This window comes from Lycium barbarum, chromosome 2 (assembly GCF_019175385.1).
Source record: "Lycium barbarum isolate Lr01 chromosome 2, ASM1917538v2, whole genome shotgun sequence".
NCBI lineage: Eukaryota > Viridiplantae > Streptophyta > Magnoliopsida > Solanales > Solanaceae > Lycium > Lycium barbarum.
This window is the reverse complement of record NC_083338.1, coordinates 152,279,909-152,297,250: the sequence shown is the minus strand read 5'-3', so window position 1 is coordinate 152,297,250 and position 17,342 is coordinate 152,279,909. Positions and strand designations below refer to the sequence as shown.

General features: G+C 33.9%; 2 protein-coding genes across 8 annotated transcripts; both read left to right on the top strand.

The window, feature by feature from the left end:
- Positions 1–9,871: 9,871 nt before the first annotated feature.
- Positions 9,872–14,818, top strand: LOC132628202 (cyclin-B2-4-like). Of its 7 annotated transcripts, XM_060343956.1 has the most exons (9): positions 11,158–11,492; positions 12,637–12,699; positions 12,827–12,956; positions 13,049–13,114; positions 13,467–13,515; positions 13,586–13,741; positions 13,820–13,947; positions 14,423–14,512; positions 14,596–14,818. In XM_060343956.1, exons 1-8 carry the CDS (start codon positions 11,294–11,296, stop codon positions 14,481–14,483), a joined length of 852 nt encoding a protein of 283 aa, XP_060199939.1. In that variant the 5' UTR covers positions 11,158–11,293; the 3' UTR covers positions 14,484–14,512; positions 14,596–14,818. The 7 variants fall into 7 exon arrangements, 2 of the variants coding, with proteins under 2 accessions (XP_060199938.1, XP_060199939.1); XR_009578053.1 differs by lacking the exons at positions 13,820–13,947; positions 14,423–14,512; positions 14,596–14,818 and adding an exon at positions 11,799–11,850 and having other exon boundaries at positions 9,872–11,492; positions 12,640–12,699; positions 13,055–13,114; positions 13,586–13,616; XR_009578052.1 differs by lacking the exons at positions 13,820–13,947; positions 14,423–14,512; positions 14,596–14,818 and adding an exon at positions 11,799–11,850 and having other exon boundaries at positions 9,872–11,492; positions 13,055–13,114; positions 13,586–13,616.
- A 209-nt stretch (positions 14,819–15,027) lies between these two features.
- Positions 15,028–15,685, top strand: LOC132628203 (G2/mitotic-specific cyclin-2-like). The gene is made up of 2 exons (XM_060343957.1): positions 15,028–15,206; positions 15,288–15,685. The coding sequence occupies exons 1-2, from the start codon at positions 15,124–15,126 to the stop codon at positions 15,430–15,432; spliced, it is 228 nt and encodes a 75-aa protein (XP_060199940.1). The 5' UTR covers positions 15,028–15,123; the 3' UTR covers positions 15,433–15,685.
- Positions 15,686–17,342: the final 1,657 nt, after the last annotated feature.

Sequence of the window (17,342 nt, the reverse complement as noted above, 5' to 3'; positions counted from 1 at the left end):
AAAAAAAAAAACAAAAACATCCAACACGGATCGACCCTGACCCACGACTTGTGACCGACCCGGTCCGTTTTTCTCTTCCCATATATTTTCGAATTTCCCTCCAAAAAACCTGGTGACTGATGTGAATGGTTGCAAACATTCAGAATCAGTACCTCCAACTGCTATAAATTCCTGATTTGTTCTAGAATTCATAACGAATTTACTACGCTCAAAAACAAAATAAAACCTCTCTCCAAAACTCTCTTGTTTTATTCTGTGTGATACACTGCCGTTGAATGGTTCGCCGCTACCTGAATTTGAAGTACTACTATTCTGATAAGATAATCGTTCTATCCTGAGAGGGGATATTCCATCAACCTCGAGTACTGTGAGGGGAATAATTTTCTTAAGGACACACTTTGAACTAAGTGGGCTCGATTATATTCTGAAAATATTTTTATTTTTCCAACACTGTTTCTGTTCATTTTTCAGTTTCTGTAGTTTACTGGTTTTAAGTATTTTACTGTTAAGTATTTTATACTGTGTAATCTGTTTTTACTAAGTGTTTTACAGATTGTGTTGAAACTTTATTTAAACTTATACAGATTATCTTGCGAACAAATCTCGCACATTTAAATTTTAGGTTTAGGATCTAAATTTCTCTCTCTTTACTTGAAGTCGGTTGAAACTATGTCATTATCAATTGATTCTTCAATATTTTTCTGCAGGCCAAAGAAGATCCGAGTATGTGCTTGAGACTTCATGTCGTTTAAGCTTAGATTTAAAGGCATGCTTTATTTCTCATTCATGTTACTTGTATTTATGATGTTAAGTTTTTTATAACCTATTTGAATATGTAATACGTTCAAGTTAATACTTTTTTTTCCGGAACCATACTTATAAAGAAAATAGATAACTGTTTACAAAAAGAAAATTGTACGTATTTTATATATATATATCATATTTTTCATGAAAATTCAAAGTTGTGAAAACAAATATTTATTGTGAGGGAGACATTTAATTATTATCCTCATATTTAAGATTTTAAAATCAGCTAAATTTTGTATTTAATTTTTGTCTTATTTGAACTATATAATATAATGTATTTACAAAAGAAAACAATAACACAAGAAAATCACATTATTTTGTAAAGCTATCGGTTGCATGATTCATTTATAGGTGATTACATGAGTCTTTGTTTAAGGTATAAAAATCCCTTTTTTTCTCTCATAACTTGCAGGTTGCAGGTTTTTATAAATTTCTGTATGCCTGATCTTTGTGTATTTGAAAAAATTATATAGACAAATACTTCTATAAAAGAAATTATTTCACGGTTTAGCATTTATTATTATTAAAAGATTCTATTTGCTACGAGCAATCCATGAACGATGATTTTTTTTTTTTTTTGTAGTGAATATTTTCTAATATATAGAACATTTAAATATTCAACTAATTTGTCTTATGTATTCATAAATCCTTCCAACTTATTCGAAAAAAGTAACACAAAAAATAAATGTGACACCAAAATTGAAAGAAATAAAGTTGGAAACTTTCGTGCACTAGAACTCCATATGTTTTAGAGTCTTCATTCTGTGTTAATAACGTATACTCGATATAATTTTGTATAGTTTGAGTTTTAAGTTAAAAATAATTAATTAAAAGAGAGTACGGAAGAAATTAGAAATAAACTTGGATTCACGTTTTTGTAATATTTCATTTTTATTAAGAAGTTAAATAAATATTTTTAAGTTATGCAAACAAGTATTACTTTTGATATGAATTTGGTAACAATAGCTAGGCTACAATAGGCAAAACTGTCATTTCCTATTTTACTGAAATTATTATTTAATAAAAACTCCAAAAAAAATGACTTATTTTTGGCAAAGAAAATTGCTAAAATTTAGGAACTTCATTTATATAAATCCTTTCCTTACTTGAATTCATCAAACTAATGCTAATTTGGTGTTTGTATAGCAGAACTTCGTTATAAAATCTCAAGTGATATTTCAAAATCTTATAAATTATCTTAGAGTTTAAGTTCTGTGCACCGTCAGTTTTTTTTTTTTACACCATCAGGTAATTTTAAAGGTAAACATGGTAATTTTGTTAAGTAATTAATGTTATACCTTTTTTATATAGTTATAATTACAGAAAAAAGATAATAAAGGCAAGTTGGGTCCTCTTCGTCTAATCAGAATTAATCTTAAGCAAATTTATTTTGTTTTCTAAGTATGAAATTTCTCATCGATTTTTCTTAACATCATATCAAAATCAAAAGTAATTCTACAATGCCTCAAATAATTGCTTAGTTGTTATTTCTTTTTCTCCTTCTAAAACTATGGCAAGTTATTATCCGGACAAACAATAAGAAGAATTCAAAAAGCAACTTATTAATCTGATTTGCAGTGTATATGAATGTCGACCCAAATATCCCGAGATCAAATAACTGAGTATAATCACAAATATGAGTATAATTATCCCTAAACATATTCACAAATACCTGGAGACATGATTTGACTGAAAACGATTGAAAGATTAATACTATAAGATGACGCACAAAAAAAATTGCAGAGATTGAAAGAAAAATAATACTGTAGATATTGGAGATGTAGAGCCAATTGGGGTTCACTTAATTAATTGATAAAATTGGATCATCATTTAACTATTAACCATTTGATATTTCTAGAAATTAATTAACAGAGATAATGAAACACTAAATGGTTTTGGGAAGAGTCATCGTTGCTGCTAAATGAGAGTTTGAGGATGATTGGACTTTGAAGTTTGAAGAGGAGGGAGAGAAGGGAAAAAATGCAAAATTTTGAAATAGAAAATTAATTAGAAAAAAGTTGGTAACCTACTGCTGTAGCAGGTTAATATAACCTGACAATGTAAAAAATGTATACACTGACGGTGCACAGAATTTAGACTCATTTTCTTATCGTATGGGTTGTACCAACATGAACCCTCTGCAAGTAGTATTATTATTAATATAAGCATCTTTACCCTTCAAAAAAAGAACTACCAAAGTCACAAACCAAGTTGGCCACTTCTTTTTTACTTTCCTCGTTATTTAGTTTCTTTACCGAACAATATGGTCGAACCTTCAGTCAAACTGAGATATGTAGCATTAGTTGGTCTTATCCTGGGAAGAAGTTAAAACGGTTTTATAAAGCTTAGTTTCAGTATGATAAAGTAATATGAAAGAAATATAATTATTTTATGTAATTTAAATAGGAAAATGCTTTATATAAGGTTAAATCTTAATAAAAACTAATTAAAAAAATGGAGCAATGAAAAAAAGAGAGATTAATTCTCAAGAAGAGAAACTAAAATGTTTCTAAAGGACTTGTAACGTTACAGTTTATAAATAAAGTTTTAGAAAGGAGTATATACATAAAATATAAAGAGGAAAATATTGTGACTCAAGGCTTGATCTTATGGTATGGTAATTAGCATCATTTACGAGCAAACTTCTGACCCAATACAGTCAGACCTCTATATAACGGCATCCGCATATAGCAGCATCTCTCTATAACAGCTAAAACTTTTTGGAATCGATTTTTATGTTATATTTTACTCAATCAACTTTATAACAGTATGTTCTTTGTAAAATCACCCTCATATAACATCTTTGCGCTTTTTTGTAATGTAATTATTAACCATCTCTATAGAAAATATTGACCAAATATTTAATTTGATACATAAATATACTATATTTATGACAGAATATTACATATGAATACATATGTGGATCGAGTTTGATGCAACATTTTCCTACCATTGAAACTTTCACTGATGAAAAGATTATTACTCGTGTCATTGGAGTCGAAGAACAAGAGAATATGGAAGCCGAAGACGACAATGAAAGTCATGACGAAGAATCTCAACGTATTGTTACTTGGACTGGTTAGAAGATTTAACAGTTCAACTCTTAGATTCACTTCAAGGGAAAACAATTGTATGCCTTGTTTGCTGAAAGTTTAGATGCAAATATTCGTAAATTCAAGCGTTATATTCAAATTGTATTAACTTTCCTTAATGTTTAGCTAGTGAAGAATTCATATCTTTGAGATTTAAAATTCAAATAATTTGTTATTTTTTATAACATTTAAAAAATAGATTTTATGCATCTTATTTGCCTATAACAACCAACTATTATTTAAATGGCAAGTGCTATTATAGGTGTATAACAACAATTCTCTATAACAACCAAAAAAATTTCGGACCCAACGATGCTGTTATAGAGAGGTTTGACTATATTAAGATACATTAATCTCATTAAATTAAAATATGTAAAAAAAAATAGATAAGAAAAATATTAATGGTTAAAGAAATTAGAAATCAAGAAAAATTGATTATAGTATAATGTTAAATGCCAATTTGCTAAAATGCAAAATTTGTAACAAGGATGAAACTATAGAAAATAAAACCTATTCTAAATGAATTTTCACTTCTTTTGGTACACTTATTCTAATAAATGAAAACTTCAATATTCATTTATATATCAATTTAATTCGCTACTAAACAAACATGAATTAGCGATGCAAAGTTAAACAGTAAAAATCATCGTTAATTCTATTTACCGATGATTAGTAGCATTGTTAGCTATGAGTAATTTAGGATGGATTAACGATAAAGTTCATAACCATGTCTAGACTTTTTCTGTAGTGTTTGTTGACAAATGAGGTACGCGCTTTGGTCACGCGCAAAGCACGTACACTGTATCTAGTATATAGATATATCTTTACTGGGGTTTCTAGTACTAATAATAAAAGTTTTTGACACCCAATTTTGTCCCGCCTCTCCTCCGAAATACCTGTTTACGCTTCTAATATTTTTGGAAAATTATAAAATATATATTTTTACTATAATTATTAGCCTCTTATCAATATCGGCGTTTCATTATTCTATTGCAGTTACTAGCCATCATTATCATTATTATTATTATTGTTATTATTATTATTATTATTATTATTATTATTATTATTATTATTATAATTCACAATTCTATCATTCCGGCATTTTACCAGCTTACGCACACGCATCACATTTATCTTTGCATAATTAAATAATAGTGTTTATTTCCTGTGGATTTTCGAAATATTATTGCACGGCTATTACAACGCCATTTTTTATCTGAGCACTAATAATTGCATATTTTATATTAACACAAGTTATTTAAATAGGTCTTTTATTTAAACGTAGTAGCCCAATCAACCCATACTATTTTTGGACCAATTCATAAATCAGTCCACATTTTAATTTACCTAGCCACATTTTAAATACCCCAGCCCATATATTTTCAGCCAACCCAGTCCATTAAATCATTACCCGACCCGGCCCAACTCTCGTCTAAAACAAGGGAAAATCGGAATGGAATTGAATGTGCCGGGTTTGGTTGCTTGCCCGAAGGAAGGGCTATCTGATCCGATCAACTACGTAAGCCGTAGCGCGCTAACGCGCGTACTCTTCCTCTATGAGCGAGACTCCATCCAAATCTGCCACTCCTTGGGCGAGGCCTTCTGTTTTATGAACACCCCACCACTGAATGATTAAGATGAATGAAGGTTTATACCTACCCCTAACTGGCACTATGAATCCAATCCCATCTACATAGATGTTCCTAGCCACGAGATGAGGGGGTTCTCTCTTACTGTTAAGCATACGAGAGGACCGGGAAGGACGCACCTCTGGTGTACCAGTTATCGTGCCCACAGTAAACGCTGGGTAGCCAAGTGCGGAGCGGATAACTGCTGAAAGCATCTAGGTTCCCTTCCCATTTTTCTCCGCCGCGCCTCCCCCTCCCCCTTTCCTCTTTCTCTCCCTTTTCGCCCATCTTCTCCCACGCCTTCTGCCACTCCCGCCATGCCCTGTTCCCCCATGCTTCTGCCGCCCCCATTTCACCCTGTCCCCTGCTCTTCTCTCTCTCTTCCGCTCCTGCCCTCTTTCTCTTATTCAACACCAAACCCTATAAATAGGGAGAGATGAATCGTTCGAAAGGGAGGGAAAACAAAGGCGAGAATCCTTTTATGAAAACAGAGCTAGAACCCAGAAACCCCCTAAGAATCAAAGCTTTCGAAATCGCAAAAAAATCTCCCTAAATATTAAGTCTTTGAATCCCAAAAATCCCCTAAAATAACAAGCTTTCCAGTGGCCAAAAAACCCCCTAAAAGGAAAAGATCTTGAATCTGTAGTGGTGATAGTTCTGAATATCGAGTTAAGAATACTAAATTAATTTTTTCTGCTTCATTTGCATTGATATTTCTTTGAATCCGAGCATCGCAAGCTCGGATTCGAGAGTGTTCGAGTGGATATCGAGGCCCCGTACCCACTTCGCTGCACCCGAAGAAGGTAAAACTTCCTCGTTTGTTTAGTCTTCAGTAGCTTTAAGGGTGTTCGTGGATTTATATGTATTTGTGCGAAATTAGTTTGTAAAATAATTATTGATTCAGCCCGTTATTCGTTTTCGCAATAGAAATCTGCTTGGGTTTAATCTGATATATGTGTCATTTAATAAAATTAGATCTTCGCTATGTGGAACATGACAGTTAGAGTTTCCAAATCAGGTGTGGTTAAGTGTTGGTTCGTTATGAATTGTATTTAATCTGAGCTGTGTTGTATATGCACAATTAGCAAGTATATGTCCCTGCCAAACAATCATATAGTTAATTAAGAATCATACATGTTAGATTTGTGCATTTATTAATTTGTCCTATGTGTTAGAAGACAGCTATGTTAATTGCTAGTTTAGGACATATTTATGTGTGTTAATTGTTATCTTTGTTTAATTATGCTTAGTAGTAATAGTTTCCAAGTATGTTCATATATGTTACTTACTAGGTTCAACTCTGTTTAAATTTCTTTATATGGTTCGGTTGGGAGTTTAATATTTGATATGTCCTTAAGGCAGTCTCTAGTATACCTAGTTCTGATTTCATCCTGTTTAGTTAATACTTGCTTTGTTGGATTGAGATTCATACTTTAAGAATTTATGTGATCCAGATATAGGACAGTTTTTATATATTACTAGTTGATTTATACATTGTTAGCCTTGTTTTAAGTTTCCCATTGGCTGAATATCGATCACCTCGCATGTACATTTGATTTGAGGTCTAGTATGCTTACTGTTTGGATTGAATAAACAACATGTCCCCTTTGTTTGGGTTTGTGCACTAGCCAAGTAAATTAATGATCATATTTCGCACACTATCTAAAACTGATCTGAAGCGTGCTCACCTAATCCATGGGGACCAATATGTTAGTAGGAGTGTCTACAAATCTGTGATATGTGATATTTTCCTTTGCAAAGATACTGATAATGATTGTTGAGATGGTTTTTGTGATAGAAAATGGTCCAGGATTAACCTTTGAATCTGTCATCATGTCCGCTGTCAAATGTACTCATGTTTTTCATTCTAATGCTATATTTTGTATGGAATTTGATAGCATCTCTGCTGGTTCTACTGGTCTTTACTGTGTATTAGTGGAAGGGTATGGCTATTTTAGGTTCAGACTGGGATTTATATGTGCATATAAGAGTTGAATCAAAAGGACATTGGTCTTCAGCTACCACATATAAACACCATGCCCTTCCCCTGATTGTTCAACTTTATTTGGATGTGGTGTTTTGCATTTCTGGCTGTTTCCAGTTTTGTTGCTATCTGAGCAGTTTCAGAACCTTTTTTGGTTATTGTTTGCTACTTATCTAAGAGCTCCACATGGTTTGGCTGATTTGATTTTGTAAGCAGCATAGTATTACGTAGTTTTGGTATGTGAATTGAGAAATATGAATCATTTATGATTTTTAGCATCCTCTCCATCTGTGTTGAACGCTGCCTATGTCTTGAGTGTTGCCTTTTTTTTGTGCCGTAAGTATATAAGGGCTGAATCGTGTATATGTACCAAATATACCCAAATATACACAGTCTACTGATCTTCTTTGAATTCATATTCTACCTATTTAACCTTACTCATTGATTACATGCTAATCCTTTTCCCTCTCATTTTTTGCATGACCATCGCATACGAGTCCGAGGGGCTTGTCTCCTTTTTCCGCATTCGGTGTTGGGTCAAGGCCCAACATTACCTCATCTCGGGTCAATCTACACCCGCAGCAAAAATTAAAAAGGGAATTGGGCCGAGGTCCATAACAGTGGCAGCAAACAGCAGCAGCCCAAAATGGGCTAGGCCCATCTCACTACATCTTTTCTACACCTCTATTTTATGTTGTTGCATTTAACTTGTATTTATGCAACTAACCCTTTATCTTGTTTTATTCTCTTAACTTAGATGAGCTTTAGTATATTAGTGGGGTTTAGTTTAGTAATGGGTAATTTAGTTTAAGAAAGACTAACAATTCATTCCATAAGTTTATTTCTCTTCTTTTTCATGTTAAATGTCTAATATTTATTTATTTGGGAATGATTAATTTGCAAAATGGTATGACTATATACTTCAAGTAAAGGGAATCATATTTTATCACAAACGTTTCAAAACGTTGCTAATATGCAAGTATAAACTCAAGTATATTTTATAGATAACTCTTCAAGTTTGAATCAATCATGCATATTTTTAGCTAAGCATAATTAATAAGAAATAATAAAAGGAGAAAGAAAACTCACTTCCTTTTGAATTCTATTTATAAGCCTAGATTTCTTCCACATTGCTACATTCACATAACATAATTTATCCAAAGTTCAAAATTGCTAAATCTTTTCTCAAAAGCTATTATTTATGGGCAAAGTATCATATTTTCATCAAGTCTCGTCTACGAATATCATTTACTATATTTTCATTTAAAATCTAAGCGACATTCATAAGTCCTATTCTAAAAATGGCATTTAAAGTTTTCTTTTATATTATATTTTCTGTAAACCTTATTTTCACTAATATTATTTTCCTTTTAAAACTTTAGCAATATTTGTGAACCATTTTAAAATTTAAGCATTATATTTACTCTAAATTAATTAACCTAAGTTTGGTCGGATAACCGTAAGTTAACGGATTCTAAAGGATGCCTAACCCCTTCCCTTTAGGATAATATAGAGCCCTTACCTAGAATCACATTGGTTAAGCAGACTATTAATTGAGGTTTAGTTTTAACTTTGCCTTAGTTAATCTCTAGGTGTCCTAATTCACCGTTAAATTAATTAGGTGGCGACTCCTCAAAGTAAAATAAACAGGAATCACCAATACGTCATACTCCTAAATCAACCCGGTTAAAAAGGGGTGTGACAAAAGCTATTAGGTTCGTCTGAACCCCCTATTGCACTGCAGCTCCGCCCCTGCCTGTTCTAGTACAGGGGATAGAAGTTTTATAGTAATAATAATTGTAGTACATATAAGAATTGGAGTATTATGCATAATGAAGTTTTTGTGCGAATTGTCCTTCAAAAGCACTGGTCTTTAATTTTTGGCCTCAAATTTGAAATCTTTAAGATTTTCCCTTCGCCTAAATACTCATGGGTTTCAGGTTCGAACCCGCTCAGGCACAACTAAAAATAAAAAAATAAAAAATTGAAATTCGCTCGGCAAAATTTACCTGTAAACTCTGTCCTCATCGGCCATAATTTGCCTTATCCCGGAAGGCAAATTATGCCTGATGGGGCAGAGTTTCCTGCAAACTATGCCTTATCAGGTAGAGTTTGCTAAGACATAGTTTGCCTGTAAAACTCTACCTTAACGCATAATTTGTAGATAAATTTTGCCCCTTCAAACATAATTTGCCTAAAACTCTGCCTAGCAAATATTTTTTTTAATTTTCATTGAGCAGAAATTCGAAACCGGAATCCTGAAGTTTCAGATGAATGACAAAAATTAAATACTTTCACTTGGATGGCAAAAAATTAAAGAGCATCCCAAAATAAGGCCATTACTGCGAGTTGGAATTGTAACCGACCTAGAATTGCTTGCAGTAAAGCAAAACTGCAGTCTCCTCTATAAAAGTGAAGTGAGGAGCGGCGGGGCTACATCACACAATTGTACTTTTAGTTAGAAGAAACGAATCCGACATGTCTGAGTATTTGCCACAAGAATTGGTGATTGAAATCTTGCTAAGACTGCCTATCGGTTCCATCCTTGGATGCACATGTGTATGTAAGTCATGGTACTCTCTTATTAATAGCCCTGGTTTTATCTCCACACATCTCAACCGAAACCAAGATGATCACATCTTAGTACGACATTGCTTTGGAAACCCCAACAAAGAAGTATATGGTTTATTCTTTGACAATGAAAATTTTGATCAGCATAGCCAATTTGATGTGCCATTCGAATGCCATAACGATCACTTTAATGTTGAGGGTAGTTGTAATGGGCTTTTGTGTCTTTCCGGTGACCTTTTCTATCTTTGGAACCCCTCCATCAGGAAATCGCTAGAGCTCCCTGAACCAATATTTATTTTTCAGGCATATGGTCCCTTTGAGCGTACCGACATATTGGGTGACTTTTATCATACATTGGGGTTTGGATTCGATTCTGTTACTAATGACTACAAGGTGGTAAGAATAGTGCACACTCCTTTTGTAAGAACACTGCACACTCCTTTTGTGTCACCTAATGTTGAGCTTTATAAGCTAAGCACTGGTGCTTGGCAAGATGTTACCCCCGTTGCCCCATTTTATGAATTCTTTCCCTGGATACCAGGGGTCTATGTTAATGGGGCTTGCCATTGGATTGCCTCTAAACAGAAACCAGGAGAATTCCAAACTGCAAGAGACAATAATAGGATTGTTCTCTTTGATATGCATGTCGAGACCTTTCGGGAGATGGTGTTACCCTCTAGTTTAGTTCACAAAGTTCGGTACTACGGTTATGAGATTGTCCTTTTTGCGTCAGAGGGTTCACTTTGTTTGGCAGATAGGTTGTTTGGTGATGACAGAACAAGAATTGATATTTGGAACATGAAAAGGTATGGTGATCCAGGATCATGGGTGAAACAGTTCAGCATCCATCGGAAAATTACATGTAGCGCTGGTGATGGTGATATTTTTTCAATGCTTCATGATGAGTTTTTCCCACATGAGCCTTACATTGCTAGTTGTTTGATGAAGCCAATGGCTGTAAGGAAAAATGGTGAAATTTTGTTTAACGCGAATGGCCACATCTTGGTTTCATATGATCCTGCAACTAAAAATACCAAGTATCTTGGCATTTGTAGCACTCCCTATGAACCATTTGGCAATGCACTTTATGTCCATACTTGCAAAGTGAGTCTTATTTTACTTGATAAACGAGCAAATTACTGTGCTGGAGGTCCTTGTGAAGAGTCATCCAATTTACGCACGAGGCAGCCTAAAGAGTTCATAAAGGCAAAATGCAAAAGAAGATTGCTTGTAGGATTGATGGACAAATCAAAAATGAAAGCAAAGAGGCTGCACATGATAAAATGGAAGGGTGGCTGGAGAAAGAAGTTCATAAAGGCAAAATGCAAAAGAAGATTGCTTGTAGGATTGATGGACAAGTCAAAAATGAAAGCAAAGAGGCTACACATGATAAAACGGAAGAACACTCAGGTTCAACCACCTTCCTAGTCTACTTATGGCCCTTAGTTATGTTCTAGTTGATCTATACCCTATGTTGAAGTTTTTGTTAAAGGCACCACTAATATAAGCAGAGTCGGCTTTTGAGTTGGCATATTGTATGTGAGACATACACAAACCCACTGAAGATCTTTTGCTCATTATTTTTCGATTCCCTTAAATGAATAAGTTTTGGATAAAGTTCACTAAAGCTTAGGTGCTAATCTTCTTAAACACATCACAGGTAGTTCTTTCTTTTAAAATCTTATCAATATCTTGCAACATGACATTGTTCTGCAGGTTTCAGGCTGACATTATGATGGAATACGAGGTGGCCATCATGAAAGCAGAGGTTTCTTGGCAGCCCTAGTATAAATAGCTTATATTGTCTCCATTTTTAGGTTATATCATTTTGGATATTGAGTGATGATAGTTCTTGTGCGTAGTTTGGGATATGTCCCGTCTCTCCTCTTGGACCTCTCTTTAATTACTACAAGTATAGTAATTCTTGTTTGAGTTCTTTCCCCTTCTCCCTTGGATTGTATTTCTTACTTGAATGTTTATCTAATTAGTTCCTGGTCTCCCTTCTTTGTTGCTTTGAGTTAATTTCGCGACCTTTCATCCAACGGCCATAATTTACTAGCCGTTACTTTCAAAATTATGAAAAGAAAAAAATAAAAAGAAGAAGAAAAAAGAGGTGGCATGTGCAGACATATATCCCTATGTTTACAATTCAATTCCATATATCATCCATCTTTTAATGATACCCAAAATCAACCCCAACAAGAAGAACAGAAACAATCTTTAGACGAAAAAAAAGGAAAAAAAAAAGAGACTTTTCTTTCTATAAATCTTTGATAAATTTCATGGGGTTCTTCTTTTAGGGTTGTTTACACTTAAAGATTTGATCTTTTTTGTAGCTTTCAGTGTAGAGATTCAATTTACTCAATTTACAGGTTTGTTTGATGGACCCCAAGTTTTTTATCTAGCTTAATTCTTTATGTTTTTTCTTGGCTTGATTCTTATTTTGTTTAATGTTGGCATTTAGATTGATGGGGTCGTTTATTTTTTCATTTTTTCAATTGGGGTTTTAATTTTTCTATTTGTGTATCTGATTTATAAGTCTTGTGAATTAAAGCAGGCAAGATGGTTGGATCAGATGAGAATTTCCCAGGTGTGATGAGGCCTTCAAATCTTCAAGGTAAGTTTTTAATAGTATTTGATTAGTTTTTTTGGTCATGTTTTGTGTTCTTGAATTAGTGTTTGTTGATTTGACTGTGATAAACCCTAATTTTACTATTTTGGGAAATTTATGGTATTGTTATTAGGGGGATTAAGGCCTGGTGTTGGAGGAAAATTGGGGCAAAATAGGAGAGCACTAAGTACAGTCAATAGGAATGTAATTGGAGCTCCACCATTAGTACCATGTGCTGTCAACAAGAGAAATGTCATTACTGAGTAAACACTTCTTAAACCCTAAAACTCAATTTCATTTTTAGTTTCAATCTTTATTTTTTTTAATTTACCTGTTTTGACTATCTTTTATTTAGTTATAGTAACAAAGCTAATGCTGTTAACAAGATCCCTCCTGTTCCGATTCATCGTCCAATCACAAGGTTTGACTCTAATTCTTGGTTGCATGATACTAAGTAGGCGCGTTTGGCCATAGATTCCAAATATTTTCACTTTATTTGGAATTTATGAAGTTGGAGTTATGTTTGGTTATTCTTTTTGCAAAGCATTTTAGTTGGAATTTATGAAGATGGAGTTGGAAAACAGGTTTCCAAATTTGGAATCCAACTTTGGAATTTTATAACTGAACACTGATTTTGAAATAAAGTGAAACATTATTCTGGAAAAAAGTAAATAATTCTCATGGCCAAACGGCTCCTTAGTTCTTATCCTAAAAATCGTTACATCTGATCTCAATTCCTTGTTAATTTGTATGTTGGGTTATTGACATTTCAGGAAGTTAGCTGCACAAATCGCAAGCAAACAGCAACAACCAGCAGTCGAGGTACATTTTCAATCCCCTCTTTGGTTTATTTTATAACTCATGAGCTGCTGTTAACATTATATTTCTATAGGTAATAAAGCCACCACCAGTCCCAGTGGCACCAAACAGAAATGAATCAGAAGACTGCATTATTATCGATGCTGAAGATTACAAGGCCACTGGTTATTCTGCCGTGCCAATGTTTGTGCAACATATAGAAGCAATGATGGAGGAAATTGACAGGATGGTAAACTGATATGATCTATATCTTGGTTCTGAATTTTGTTATGGATTGCCCATTGATGTTTTTTAATATGTCGTTCAGGATGAGGAGATAGAGATGGAAGATGCTGAAGATTGGTCAATTGTGGACATAGACAGTTCTGATAAAAAGAACTCACTTTCGGTTGTGGAATACATCACGACATCTATGCTTACTACAAGAAGGCTGAGGTAGAGATGTTATCTCCATTCTCCATATTTGTTTGTTAAGTGTTTTTGTTATTGATAACTTATATGCTCAGTAGGATTATGGCCTGTAGAGTTTGCAGAACTCTCATACTTTTCAACTGATTATCTAATTCTTTTTAATATGGTCTCATCTTCCACCTTTATACTTCCACCTTTATAATCATTAAGCTTAATAGTTTGCCTCATTACTCACAAAATCTAGTCTAATTTCAATATGACAGCAATTTTTTAGCCAAAATCTAGTCTAATCTCTCTCACACACAAACATTGTATGCTTAGGCTGTCTCTGTTGTGATGCTATTCTATCAAGGATTATTATTTCATGAAAAAAAAAAATCAGTCTCCCTCTGTTACTTTCCTCTCTCGATTGATATGAAATCTGGAAAGAAATGGAGGTGTTTTGCTTACTCTTTTCGTTAATGACGGAGTAGATTTTATGTGTCATTTTCGATTGCAGATTGCTGGCTGCGTCCCTCCAAACTATATGGAACAACAATTTGATATTAATGAGAGGATGAGAGGCATCCTCATTGACTGGCTGATTGAGGTAAACATACGACCAGTCTATTGATAGCATATCATTTCTGAATTTAATGAAGTAGAATTAATAATTTCGGGTGTCATTTAAAGGTACACTACAAGTTTGAACTGATGGAGGAGACCTTGTATTTGACCGTGAATCTCATCGATAGATTCTTGGCAGTTCAGTCAGTGATTAGAAAAAAACTTCAACTTGTTGGAATAACTGCTATGCTTCTTGCCTGCAAGTATGAAGAGGTTTCTGTACCTGTAGCGGAGGATCTAATTTTGATCTCCGACAAGGCTTACACCAGAAAAGAATTGCTTGAGATGGTTAGTTAAAAGACCGACCAAATGATGGTGAATGCCTTACAGTTCAACATGACCGTGCCTACAGCATATGTGTGTATGAGGCGGTTTCTTAAAGCCGCTCAGTCTGATGAGAAGGTTGGCTAGATATCTTTTCACTAGAATTGCGTTAAGAAGTAGTAAAAACATTCTGAATCATAACTCAGATTATTTTTGGTTAATGTTTAAATCAGGTGGAGCTGGTGTCTTTCTTCTTGATAGAGCTGTGTCTGGTTGAGTATGAAATGCTTCGATTCCCACCGTCAATGCTAGCAGCTGCTGCTATCTTTAATGCGCAATGCACTCTCGGTGTGTCTTAAGGAGTGGAATAAAACCTGTGAGAAGCATAGCAGCTATGTTAAAGATCAGCTTTGGTAAGTATAGTATACTTTTGATGAATATCAACATATTGACAGAGATGTTTGATTGTGTGTTCCTTATTTTTGGTACAACAGGGAATGCCCGAAGTTGATGGTTTCTTTCCATCAGAAAGCAGCAGTTGGGAAGCTTACTGGCGTGCACCGAAAGTACAGCACTTCTAAATATGGTTATGCTGCTAGATGTGAACCAGCTTCTTTTCTATTAGAAGCATGGTTCTAGGATGATTGATGTCCAGGAAAAGTTGTACCCGTGATAGAACTGCATGCTTGCAGTAGTAGCGTTTAGTTTGAATGTCATTGAGAGCAACATAAGTTGCCCCCTGGGAGGAGGGGGGAGGAGGGTGTTTGAGTTCTTTTGCTGCTTACCATGCTTTTATTTGTTTATTTGGTTTTTCATGTACATTGTTGACGTTGCTGGTATTTTGTGAAATCTAGCTTTTCAGGCTTTCTCTCGAAGCTAAGTTTCCAGAGAACTCCTAATATTTTGTTACATGAAATTATGAATGCACTAGAAATTGCAGTTCTTCTCAGCAGATTAAAAATGGCTAGTAAGTCTGCTCCCTATGATCTTTCCCTACATTATAGCTTCATACATATGCAACTTTTAAAACTAAGAAGCAACTCATGTTTAATGTTTAATCTGTCAGAAATCAACAGAAAATAAATAAAGAAATTGAAATTTTGATAAGAGTTGGATGGGTTAGGCTATATGACCTATTGTTTAGGCCATATTGACTCAGCCCAAATAACTTTTGAGTGGGTCATTGTCAATAACCCGCCCATATTATAAACTCAACTAATGTTGACACCCCCCAAATTCACTGCAAGCTGTCGCCTATTTAATACCCTTTTTGTAACAATACTTTTGTGGAGAAAAAAAAAGGAAGCGGTAGATTGTGAGAGCTCGAAGCCTCCAACTTCTCACTAAAAGATCCATTTGACAAAAAATATTTGGTTCCGTTGCCGGGACTTAACCCGGGTCTCTCGGGTGAGAGCCGAGTATCCTGACCAGCTTGACTACAATGGATGTTGCATGCTATCTCATAGTATGCTTTATATAAATCTTACTCCCTTTCAATTAAAAATGGAAAAGTTGAAGGGTTAACTTTACAATATTCACATCCTTTACACTTTTATGGTTCGCATTTTTAGGGATTAGTTATCACCATTATATTTATTCTCCTTTTAGACATGATTTGAAATCAGATTGATTTGAAGTTGAAGTTTTGTTTGGAATTGCAATTTGAATTTTTTAAGTTATTATTTTTTTTTTCTCAAAACCCCACAAATTGTGAAAACTTTCAAAACTTCCCAAATTGTGATATAATCTTACAAATGAGCAAACCATAATTCATAACAAAGTTAATACGCTATCAAAAGGCTTTTCTAAAAAATACTACATTTGTTGATCTTTAGTGAATAAAAAGGAAAATTGGTAAATGATTGTTAAGAGTAAATTTGTTATAAATATACTACCAATTTTTTTATTTTATTTTTGGTATTTGATATAGATGGTTGGTACACATGGTTGAAATTTATGGATCTTTTCTTACAAAATATAAACTTATGAGCCAAGTTTTACATTTAAAAAAATCGAAATCATGATTTGGAATCCTGAATCCTACTTTTTGGAGAATTGGGATTTGAAATCATGATATGAAGTTGAAATTTTGTGTAAATTTCATAAACAAACGCTGATTTGAAATCAACATATGAAATCATGATTCGAAATCGCATGACCGAATGTCTGCTTAAAATAAACTTCTGTCGTTATCTTTAGCACAAGATTTTAACGTATCTATTCAGTGTTTTCATAGGCATTTTCGAGGCGAGGTGTACCAAAAACGCTTCGGGGCGCAAATGAAAGACGTAGATCCATAAGGGTCCTAGAATTTGGGGCATAAGTCCCGAGTGCAAAAGTGTAAGCCCCAGGCGTAAAGACGTACGCCTCGAGCGTTAAATTTGATTTTATTGTTTTATACTTTGTGTTATCATGTTGAAGTGATTTTTCCTAAAATATATAAATAAAGAAAGCAACTCTCATAAAAAATAACACTGCATAAATAGTTTTTTAGATGATTATGTCTGAAATTGATATGATAGAGATTTCATAGCACTATATTTCTGAAG